The sequence below is a fragment of the Tursiops truncatus genome, chromosome 8, assembly GCF_011762595.2.
Source record: "Tursiops truncatus isolate mTurTru1 chromosome 8, mTurTru1.mat.Y, whole genome shotgun sequence".
NCBI classification, from domain to species: domain Eukaryota; kingdom Metazoa; phylum Chordata; class Mammalia; order Artiodactyla; family Delphinidae; genus Tursiops; species Tursiops truncatus.
In genome coordinates, this window is record NC_047041.1 from 17,942,120 (window position 1) to 17,954,373 (window position 12,254).

Genomic DNA, 12,254 nt, shown 5'->3' on the forward strand with positions numbered 1-12,254 from the left:
GTAAGAATCTGTAGCACCGAGGACATTTAAGTCAAGGGTAGAAGAGGAAGAGCCCATCTGAAAAGATGCTATTTTCTCCCCAGGAGAAAAATAATGGGGCAAAAAATTCTTTTGTAAAACATTATCTCTGCCACCTTCAAGCCCCCTCACAAAAAATTTCAAAATGCTTTAAGTAAAATCTCACTAATACAGTCAAAAAAAAGAATCTATAGGAAAAGAAAAATCCCACTAGGAAAGGCAGATATATAGTAAAGCCTGTGGATCAACTACTTAAGTTAGTACAAAGATTAAAAGACAAAAATTTGTAAAATCAACTATAATTAAAATAAAGAGTTAAGGGATAAACATGAAGATATAAAGTATGGCATCAAAAACACAAAACATGGGTGAGGGGAGTAAAAATTACAGATCTTTTAGAATATGTTTGAACTTAAATGACTACCAGTTTAAAAGATATAGTTATAGGTTAACATATATTAAACCCCATGGAAACCACAAACCAAAAACCTATAATAGATAACGTAAAAACTAGACAGAAAGGAACACAAGGATACCACTAAAGAAAATCATCAAACCACAGGGGAAGAAACTAAAACATGAAGAAAAGAACAGAAAAGAACTACAAGAACAACCAGAAAACAAGTAACAATATAGCACTAAGTACATACCTTACAATAATCACTTTAAATGTCAATGGAGGGACTTCCCTGATGGTGCAGTGGTTAAGAATATGCCTGCCAATGCAGGGGACATGGGTTCGAGCCCTGGTCTGGGAAGATCCCACATGCCATGGAGCAACTAAGCCTGTGCACCCCAACTACTGAGCCTATGCTCTAGAGCCCATGAGCCACAACTACTGAGCCTGCACACCACAACTACTGAAGCCCACACACCTAGAGCCCATGCTCTGCAACAAGAGAAGCCACTGCAATGAGAACTCCGCACACCACAACGAAGAGTAGCCCCTGCTTGCTACAACTAGAGAAAGCCCACGTGCAGCAATGAAGACCTAACGCAGCCAAAAATAAATAAAATTAAATCTTAAAAAAATAAAACTCAATGGACTAAATGTTCCAAACAAGAGACATAGGGTGGCCGATTAAAAAAAAAACAAAAAACAAAAAACCAAGACCCACGCATATGCTGCTTGCAAGAGACTCACTTCAGAGCTAAAGACACACACAGCATAAAAGCAAGAGGGTGGGGAAAGATATTTTATGCAAATGGAAACAAAAAGAAAGCAGGTATAGCAATACTCATATCACAAAAAGTACTTTAAAAACAAAGACTATAAAAAAAGACAAAGAAGGGAATTATATAATGATAAAGGAATGAATACAAGAAGAAGATGTAACACTTATTAACATACATGCACCTAACATGGACCACCTAAATATATAAAGCAAATATTTACAGACATAATGGAGAAATTGACAATAATAGCATAATAGCAGGGGACTTTAACACCCCTAATTACATCAATGGATAGACCATCCAAACAGAAAATCAGTAAGGTAACAGCAGTCTTAAATGACACGTTAGACCACTGGAGTCAACACACATCTACAAGGCTTTCCATTAAAAAATAGCAGAATACACATTCTTTTCAAGACCACATGGAACATTCTCCATGACAGATCGCATGGTAGGTCACAAAACAACTCTCAACAAACTCTGGAGGACAGAAGTTATATCAAGCATTTTTTGCAATCACAGTAGCATGAAACTAGAAATTAACTACAGGAAGAAAAACGGAGAAAACACAACATGGGGTGACTGAACAAAATGCTACTAAAAAAACCATGGGTCAGTGAAGGAATCAAAATGGGAATCAGAAAATACCTCGAGACAAATGAAAATAAAAGCACAACTTTCCAAAATCTAGGGATGCAGCAAAAGTACTTCTAAGAGGGAAGTTTACAGCAATACAGGTCTAAGGTCTACATAGAGAATCCTAAAGATGCCACCAGAAAACTACTAGAGCTAATCAATGAATTTGGTAAAGTTGCAGGATACAAAATTAATGCACAGAAATCTCTTGCATTCCTATACACTAATGATCAAAAATCTGAAAGAGAAATTAAGGAAACAATCCCATTCACCATTGCAACAAAAAGAATAAAATACCTAGGAATAAACCCTACCTAGGGAGACAAAAGACCTTTATGCAGAAAACTATAAGACACTGTTGAAAGAAATTAAAGATGATACCAACAGATGGAGAGATATACCATGTTCTTGGATTGGAAGAATCAATATTGTGAAAATGACTATACTACCCTAAGCAATCTACAGATTCAATGCAATCCCTATCAAATTACCAATGGCATTTTTTACAGAACTAGAACAAAAATTTTTTTAATTTGTATGCAGACACAAAAGACCCTGGATAGCCAAAGCAGTCTTGAGGGAGAAAAACGGAGCTGGAGGAATCAGGCTCCCTAACTTCAGACTATACTACAAAGCTACAGTAATCAAGACAATATGGTACTGGCACAAAAACAGGATAGAAAGCCCAGAGATAAACCCACACACATATGGTCAGCTAATCTATGACAAAGCAGGCAAGGATATACCATGGAGAAAAGACAGTCTCTTCAATAAGTGGTGCTGGGAAAACTGAACAGCAAATGTAAAAGAATGAAATTAGAACACTCCCTAACACTATACACAAAAATAAACTCAAAATTGATTAGAGACCTAAATGTAACACTGGACACTGTAAAACTCTTAGAGGAAAACATAGGAAGAACACTCTTTGACATAAATCACAGCAAGATCTTTTTTGATCCACCTCCTAGAGTAATGAAAATAAAAACAAAAATAAACAAATGGGACCTAATGAAACTTAAAACCTTTTGCAAAGCAAAGTAAACTACAAACAAGATGAAAAGACAACCGTCAGAATGGGAAAAAATATTTGCAAATGAATCAACAGACAAAGGATTAATCTCCAAAATATATAAACCACTCATGCAGCTCAAGATTAAAAAAACAAACAACCCAATCAAAAAATGGGCAGAAGACCTAAATAGACATTTCTCCAAAAAGGATATACAGATGCCAAGAAGCACATGAAAAGCTGCTCAACATCACTAATTATTAGAGAAATGCAAATCAAAACTACAGTGAGGTATCACCTCACACCACTTAGAATGGGCATCATCAGAAAATCTACAAACAACAAATGCTAGAGAGGGTGTGGAGAAAAGGGAACCCTCTTGCACTGTTGGTGGGAATGTAAATTGATACAGCCACTATGGAGAACAGTATGGAGGTTCCTCAAAGAACTAAAAATAGAATTACCATATGACCCAGCAATCCCACTACTGGGCATATACCCTGAGAAAACCATAATTCAAAAAGACACATGCACCCCAATGTTCATTGCAGCACTATTTTACAATAGTCAGGTCATGGAAGCAACCTAAATGCCCATCGACAGATGAATGGATAAAGAAGATGTGGTACATATATACAATGGAATATTACTCAGCCATAAAAAGGAACAAAATAGGGTCATTTGTAGAGACATGGATGTATCTAGAGACTGTCATACAGAGTGAAGTAAGTCAGAAAGAGAAAAATAAATACCGTATATTAATGCATATATGTGGAACCTAGAAAATGGTACAGATGAACTGGTTTGCAGAGCAGAAATTGAGATAGAAGTAGAGAACAAACGTATGGACATCAAGGGGGGAAAGTGGCGGGGGGTGGGGGTGTGATGAATTGGGCGATTGGGATTGACATGTATACACTGATGTGTATAAAATGGATGACTAATAAGAAAATAAATAAATAAATACATTTTGTGAGGATGGCCAAAAAAAACAAACAATGTGGTATTAGTACAAAAACGTCATATAGATCAATGGAACAGAATAGAGAGCCCAGAAATAAATCCACACATCTGTGGTCAATTAATCTTCGACAAAGAGGCTAGAATATACAATGGAGAAAAGATAGTCTCTTCAACAACTAGTGTTGGGAAAGCTGTACAGCCACATGTAAATCAATGAAGTGAGAACACTTCCTCACACCGTAAACAAAAATAAACTCAAAATGGCTTAAAGACTTAAATACAAGACATGATGCCATAAAACTCCTAGATGAGAACGTAGGCAAAACATTCTTTGACATAAACCATAGCAATGTTTTCTTAGGTTAGTCTCCCAAGGCAATATAAATAAAAGCAAAAATAAACAAATGGGACCTAATCAGACATATAAGGTTTTGCACAGCAAAGAAAACCAACAGCAAAATGAAAAGACAACCTACAGAATGGGAGAAAATATTTGCAAACGATGCAAGTGACCAGGGCTTAATTTCTAAAATACACAAATGCTCATACAACTCAATAACAAAATACAAACGACATAATCAAAAAATGGGTAGAACACCTAAATAGACGTTTCTCCAAAGAAGACATACAGATGGCCAACAGGCACACGAAAAGATGCTCAACGTCACTAATTATTAGAGAAATGCAAATCAAAACCACAATTAGAAATCACCTCACACTTATCAGAATGGTTATCATCAAAAAATCTACAAATAACAAATGCTGGAGAGGGTGTGGAGAAAAGGGAACCCTCCTACACTGTTGGTGGGAATGTAAATTGGTATAGCCACTATGGAAAACAGTATGGAGGTTCCTTAAAAAACTCAAAATAGAGCTACCATATGATCCAGCAACTCCAGTCCTGAGAATATATCTGGAGAAAACTATAATTAGAAAAGACACATGTGCTTCAATGTTCACAGCAGCACTATTTACAATAGCCAAGACATGGAAACAACCCAGGTACCCATCAACAGATGACTGGATTAAGAAGAGGTGGTATATGTATATACAATGGAATATTACTCAGCCATTAAAAAGAATGAAATATGGCCATTTGCAGCAACATGGATGAACCTAGAGAATATTATACTTAGTGAAGTCAGAAAAAGACAAATTTATATGATCTCACTTGTATGTGGTATCTAAAAAATAATACAAATGAATCTATACACAGAACAGAAACAGACTCACAGACATAGAAAACAAATTTATGGTTACCAAAAGGGAAAAAGAGGCAGGGTGAGGTATAAATTAGGAGTATGGGATTAACAGATACAGACTACTGTACATCAAACAGATAAGCAACAAAGACTTACTGTATACCACAGGAAACAATATTTGATACATTGTGATAACCTATAATGGAAAATAATCAGAAATATGTAGGTAGATAGATAGATATAACCTAATCACTTTGCTGTATACCTGAAACTAACACAATATTGTAAATCAACTATACTTCAATTAAAAAAATAAATACATAGAATTTTTAAATTATTTGAGGGAAAATTAACAAATTTATAATATTAGGCTCTACTACTTTTAAAAATGTTAAAGCTTTTCGTTCAAGGTCTTTTAAAAATGTTCTTCAAAAGAGTTTTCAAAATGCCTCCAACAAGGTCAGAGATTATCTCCTATTGTATTTTCTGGTGATTATTACTGGTATAGATAAATGCTATTTTTACAAGTTTATTTTGTATCCAGCTCCTTTGTGACTCTGTAAATGCTAACAATTTGCTAACTCTGGTGGGGGTTTTTTGGTGGACAATAACAACATCTGCAAAAAATAAAATTAAAAAAGAAAAGAAAAATGAAAAATAAGACAGTTTGCTTCTTCCCTCACAATTCTCATACACTTGTTTGTTCGTTTGTTTTGTTTTATTGTTCAGGACTTCTAAAGTGGATAACATTTTTATCTTATTCCTGACCTTGAAAGGAACTTGGGTTCTATTCATTTTTATTTTTAATTATATCTCATTTTCTTGTTTCTTGTCCCTTTTGATTTACTCTATTGCTTTGTACCAACCACGTGGGTCTTATTGATTTTATTGCTGGGGTGCAGTGGACCTATATTTTTTGTTGAAGCTTTATGTGTGTTCTAAAGTACAAAAGGGTTGACAACCACCAGTCTATAATCATTGTTCTCACAATTACCTGACTTGACTGCATGTGAGGCTTTTGAAAAACAAACTCTCGGGCAAGGCATTTAGTGATTATGATTCAGCTGATCTGGGCTGCAGCTTGAGAATCCATATTTTTAGAAAAGTTTGCAGGCACTTCTGACTATCGATAAGATTTGGAAATTACTGAATTTGAGAACCTATAAAAACATGATCTAGTGCTAAAAAGATAAAAAGGAACTTCTAAGGTTCTAAAGATTTTTCAGTAAGAAGTTAACAGATGTTTAGGTGGTTCGGGGGAAAATGTGGAGGTGGCCAGCCATCCTGGAAGAGGTGTATTAATAAAGAGTGAGAACTGAAGGAAAGGAAGGTCAGCTCCAGAAAATAAAAACAGTTACTCATTAAAATGTATCAATAGAATGCAAAAAAGGAGTGGCAGGAACTAGAGAGAGTTATAAAAGAGGTCATAGCATAAAGCCATATCAAAATTAGACTTTACCCCCAGGGTAATGAGAAGCCATTGAAGGGATTTAAGCAGGGAGGGACGTGAAGAGAGTTTTGCTTGAGAAGGACTGATTTAGCAACAATGGAGAAAATTAATTGGGGAGAAAGCGGAACTGAAGCTTTGACCCTTGGAATGACTTCTGCAATTCAGGAAATAAACAATGGTGACTTGAACTATAATACAGTTGGGGAAGAAAAGACTATTAGACAAGGGTAAAAGATATACATAAGTAGAACTAACAGAAGCTAATGATGACTGGTGATAAGATGTATAAGAAAAGGAAGAGTAAATGCACTGGAATCAATTTATTACTCATAAGTATTCTCTGAGCTCTATATTTTGGATTTAATATATTTATCTACAACTGTTCAGGCATTCTCAAAAACACTGAGGTTAAAGATGAATGTGTAGTATACATTTTATTCAAAATTGTCAGAGTTTAAATAAAATTGATGATAATATGTAAATAAATATTCAAACACAGAAGAAGTAAAAATTATTTGGACAGGTTCATTTCATAGTATGTCTCATTCCTTGCCCCTTCAGTTTCGTTCACTCTAACTTACCCATTTCCCTCCGCCACTGGAACAGCTCCACAAAGTCCCCATACCCTAAAACATCACCGAGCCTGTCAAAGTCACCAACAGAGACTGAACTGAGAATAAAGGGGATCATGGATCCCAGCTGACCCCACCCAGACCAGCTGATCCCACCCAGACCCTTCTCCCATGTGAGCTCCACCACCAGCGCCACACACAGCAAAGCCACCCTCCTCAGCCCTCAAGACACATACTGCAGGGGGGATCAGCTAGACGTCCTGCTGGAGGTGAGGGACCACTTGGGACGCAGGAAGGAATATGGCGGGGATTTCCTGAGGGCCAGGATGTCCTCCCCAGCCCTGAAGGCAGGTGCTTCGGGAAAGGTGACAGACTTCAACAATGGCACCTACCTTGTCAGCTTCACCCTGTTCTGGGAGGGCCGGGTGTCTCTGTCTCTCCTGCTCATCCTCCCCAGTGAAGGGGTGTAGGCTCTCGGGAGGGCAAGGAACCAAGGCTATGACAGGGTGATCTTCACGGGCCAGTTTGCCAATGGCACCTCCCATGTCAATACTGTTTGCACCCTGGTTTTAAATTCAAGTGCTGAACTGTGTGAGAACCTGGATACTCGTGTCCAAGAATTCTACTTTCTGACCTCAACACACACTCTGTGAGGCCCTGACTGACATGACCACCAGGAATGGAGAAATTTCTTATCTTACTGTCAAGGAAGAAGCTTTTTTTCACAGCTAAGTATACTTTCAGATACCCTGAGAGGTGCCCACAGGCAGAGCTACATTGCCTACCTCAATTAATATTGAGCATGGGGCTTCCCTGGTGGCGCAGTGGTTGAGAGTCCGCCTGCCGATGCAGAGGACATGGGTTCGTGCCCCGATCCGGGAAGATCCCATGTGCCGCGGAGCGGCTGGGCCCGTGAGCCATGGCCGCTGAGCCTGCACGTCCGGAGCCTGTGCTCCGCAACGGGAGAGGCCACAATGGTGAGAGGCCCGTGTACCGCAAAAAAATATATATATGTATTGAGCATGACCCTCTCAGATGCCTCTTTAAGGTCTGATCAGGTATGCGGCATCTTCCTGAGCCCCCTGTTCATGACTCCTACCACCAGGGTTGGCATTCTCACTCAGATGTTCAATAAAAGAGGGCTGCCCAAGGTGAACTATATTATATATGCCTGTCCTTCTCCATGATGACGGGTATTCTCAGATTCAGTCATATCTTTTACTGTAGACCTAGGTTTTACAAAATATGTTCAATGGAAAAGTATTCTGCTGTGTTAGTTAATAGATGTTACACCAGAAAAGGATTCCTTGATAAGTGTATGGTAACATCCATGCTTCTTCATCCCCCATATCATATTCTGTAGATTCTACCTCTTAAGTATCTTTCACATTTATCCATTTCTCTCCATGATTACTGCTCTTACCTGAGTTCAGATCATCATCATCATCTCATCTAGATTACTTGTCACAGATTCCTTTCTGCCTAGCCTACCCTCTCTAATCCATTGTCCACACTGCAACCGGAGTCATCTTTCCAACGATCCAACTCCTTCCTACTGGTCATCCCCAATTGATCTCAAGATCAGGTATTCTCAGATATTCTCAGATATCAGGTTGGAGGAGTCCTCCATACTCCCTGAGTTGTGATCTAGTGATTTTCGGAAGCCTCCAGTTGAACAGACCTCCATAAACTGGGGTGTAAGCATGTTTCTCATATCAATCATGGCAGTGTCAATGCCAAGATTTTCTCCCATTCCTCACAAACATACTTACTTCCTGGTCTGCCAGCTCTACCATAAGCTGCAAAACACTTCATGAGTCAGTTTGGGAATTTACAAAGGATAACTTATATGCCACCACAAATCCCAGAACCTGTGGGCCAACCCCTGAGACAACCTATCAGTTCCAGACTCTTTGGCTACTTTGCTAACTTTCTGTAAGTCTCAATCCATTTCCTTTTCCCTTTCCATTCTTTTTTTTCCCCCTAGGGATCCATTTTTTTCCTGGGAATTCACTTTCCTTAAGCTTGGCCATAGAGTGGAATGCTAGGTTCTCAGCAACCCCTTTCTCAGCAGTTTTCTAAGTCAAGCTTACAGTCTTTTCCCCTTAAGCTCCCAAAAAATACGCGAAGAGGAAGTAACGTATGGATAGCAAACATGGAAAAATAACATGCATTTCAGATCTTACAGAGTTATCCAAGTGTTGGCTTCTGATCAATAGTCTTTGATTCCCTTCTGAAACAAGTAAAAGCACAGTTGGGTTTCTGTTCTTTCCCTTTGATCTCTGATGGTACCCCTCACCAAATCTCTTCCTACCCAGTAAGTGTTCTTATGCCTAAGTCCCAGTAAGGATGAAAATGTGTTGATCCCTTCCTTTCTCTGGATTGAACCTGAAGAGACATCCATAGTAGCAAATCAGGTACCACTTATATCCATTGTACTACCTGGCACCTGGGTCCCCATTCCCCCGTGTCCCCTTTCTGCCTGCTACCGCTTACCTACACATGTACACAGAACTGGAACAAAGAGTGAATCAAAGGGAGCGTAAGAGCTTTGAAGTAGGAGAGTCAGAGAGTCTTTCATCAACTGGAGGAAAGAAATGCAGTGTATATTTATTCATGCATCAGACTGAACATGACTTTCTGCCAGCCACTTTGTGAGGTATCAGGGACACAGCAGTGGACCAGGCAAATATATTACCTTCCTTCATAAAGATTACAACCCTTGGAAAGCAAGTTTCTAGGAAAAATGGAAGGTAAACATAGCAGAAAACATATATAAAGAGGGAAGCAGGAACCCTATGAGAAGAGGTCTTCATGCCAGGCTAAGAAGCCTGAACTCCTTAGGTAAGTGATGGGGATTTTAAATAAACAACTTTAAAATAAAGGATTTTAAGCAGTAATGCAGTTGCATTTGCAATAAGAAAGGATGCTCTGGCAGTTGTGTTGAAGAATTTAGATGGGATAAAATTGAGATGGCCTGGCTAGAGGCTGACAGTAATCTAAGAAAAATACTGTATGAACTTGAATAAGTGATGTGTAAGTAGAGAGAGAGGAGGACTTTCAGATTAGATAAATACTTTGAAACTAAAATTCCAGGACACACTGATTGCATGTGACAGAAGAGCAGAGCTGCCCTGGACTTCAAGGTGCTCCCAGAAAGGTAAATAGTTTTCCTAATGCATATACAATGGATATACAATAAAAAATCCTAATTCATATACAATGCCCAATAGATACAATATTTACAACAACCATAATAGCTTGCAGCTGTAGCAAATTTTAAATTATCCTTCACTCACAAGCTTCTATTACTTGTATTGTGTCAACAGACAGCAGGGTAATTTGTTGTCTTATATTTTTGAAGGTCCAGTATAGGAGTTGAAATGATGAAACATCTTAACCACATTGATGTCTCCTGATATAACAGTAAGTTTGCTTTGTCCTGTGGTACGTGGTGCTTGGCATGGATCTTCTAAGAGACATTCTGACACAGAGGAAACTTTATCAGAATCAACCCTAGCAATCACGATTTTCCAGGAACACCATTCCTAGCAGGGGTCTGTGGTGTCAATCACCTTGGATTTTAAAGAGAGAAATCAAGTCAAGGAAATTATTTCAAACTCTTTTTATAACAGATTTCATCTCAATTTATCCCAAAGGGGAAAGTATTCATATCCTACATCCATATTTAAACCCAGGAATGCATCTCCTAGAGTCAGTGATTCTGTCTGGGGGACATTCTGTACAAATCTCTGATGGATACCCACAGCTTCAGAGTAGAAACATTTTGGTTTAGTTAGCCGAATTCTCTGTGGGCATACCTTCCTAACCTTTAGTGGATGCACTTAGCAGTTTTATATGGAGTTTGCCGTTTCATTAAATGTGTTTTAGTGTTAAACACAAAGCCATGTTACTTATGAAAGAACAATGTTTATACTTAGCTTTAAAATAACTTTCTTTAAAGCCTAAGAGTTTACCAATAACAATCATTTTGAGATGTACCTCAACTGATTTATTGCCTAATATTTATTCATTTATTCAGCAAATGTTTATTGAGATTCTAACAGATATGAGGCGTTATGGGCAAATGGAGAAAAATAAATGTTCAGCAAGGCTGCAATCTGAAAGACATTTAACCTACCAATTCTATGAAGGAAGTAAAAAGGCAGAAGGGCTTATGATAAGGTGGTATTTGACTTAGCCCCAAAGGATATCTGTAGACAGGGAATGAGGTGAAAGAGAAAACTCATAAAGATCATGAGTAAGGTTGCCAGGTTTAGCAAATAATAATACAAAGTGTCAGTTCAATTTCAGTAATTCCTAATTTCTTATGCATATGACATGAGATAAAGGGAAAATATTGCACGAGAAATACTGACACTAAAAAATTATTGCTCCTTAAAAATAATTCAAATTCAATTTAGTATTCTGTATTTTTTTAATCTGGTAACTCTACTCAGGAGCAAAATCATCATGAACTTTGTTCAACAGCCCAAAGGAGTGAGAGCATTTGGTGCAATGTAGTGAAGCATGAGGCTAAAAAAAAGAAGAAGCTAAATCATGGAGGCTCTCAAGTACAAAGCTGAGGATTTTAGTGTTTATGCAGTAAGTTTTCGAAAGCTACAAAAAGACAATGAAGGAAGAGAGTGATGCAATCTGCTTTGTACTTTAAAGAGCTGATTCACAATTTAACAAAATGTGCATGACCTACAGAAAGACAATTTAAATTGCTACTAAGTGATATAAAATAAAATTTATATAAATCGATGAAAAAATACTGTTTGTTTCTGGGTGGGATGACTTGATACTGAAAAAAATGTCAATCATCTCTGCATTATTTTCTTATTGTTGCTGTAACAAAGTATCTTGAACAACAAAAATGTATCATCTTGAAACAACAAGAATGTATCACCTTGCAGTTCTGCAGTTCAGTAGTTCAACATCAGTCTCACTGGGCTAAAATTAAGGTGTAGCAGGACGGCATTCCCTTCTGGAGGCTCTAGGGCAGAATCAGTTTCCTTGTCATTTCAGGCTTCTGGAGGCTGCCCACATTCCTCGCAGCCCCCTTCCTCCTTTTTTACAAAGCTACAATGGTGGGTCAAGTCCTCACACCACATCTTTCTGACCCATTTTTCTGCTTCCCTCTTCCACTTTTGATAACTAAAGCGATTCAGATTGGTCCCACCCAGATAATCCAGGATAATCTCCCAGCTCAAAACCCATAC

The 12,254-nt window shown here is 38.1% G+C and overlaps 1 protein-coding gene and 1 long non-coding RNA gene across 2 annotated transcripts in view; one reads left to right on the top strand and one right to left on the bottom strand.

The window, feature by feature from the left end:
- The window catches only part of LOC141279315 (uncharacterized), a 55,773-nt gene that overhangs the window by 29,274 nt on the left and 14,245 nt on the right, over window positions 1–12,254 (bottom strand). The gene's annotated exons all lie outside the window — the stretch shown is intronic.
- LOC101319990 (NXPE family member 1-like) lies at window positions 6,554–7,761 on the top strand. The gene is given in 3 exon segments (XM_073807941.1): window positions 6,554–6,635; window positions 7,171–7,675; window positions 7,677–7,761. Coding segments are annotated over 3 exon segments (672 nt in total).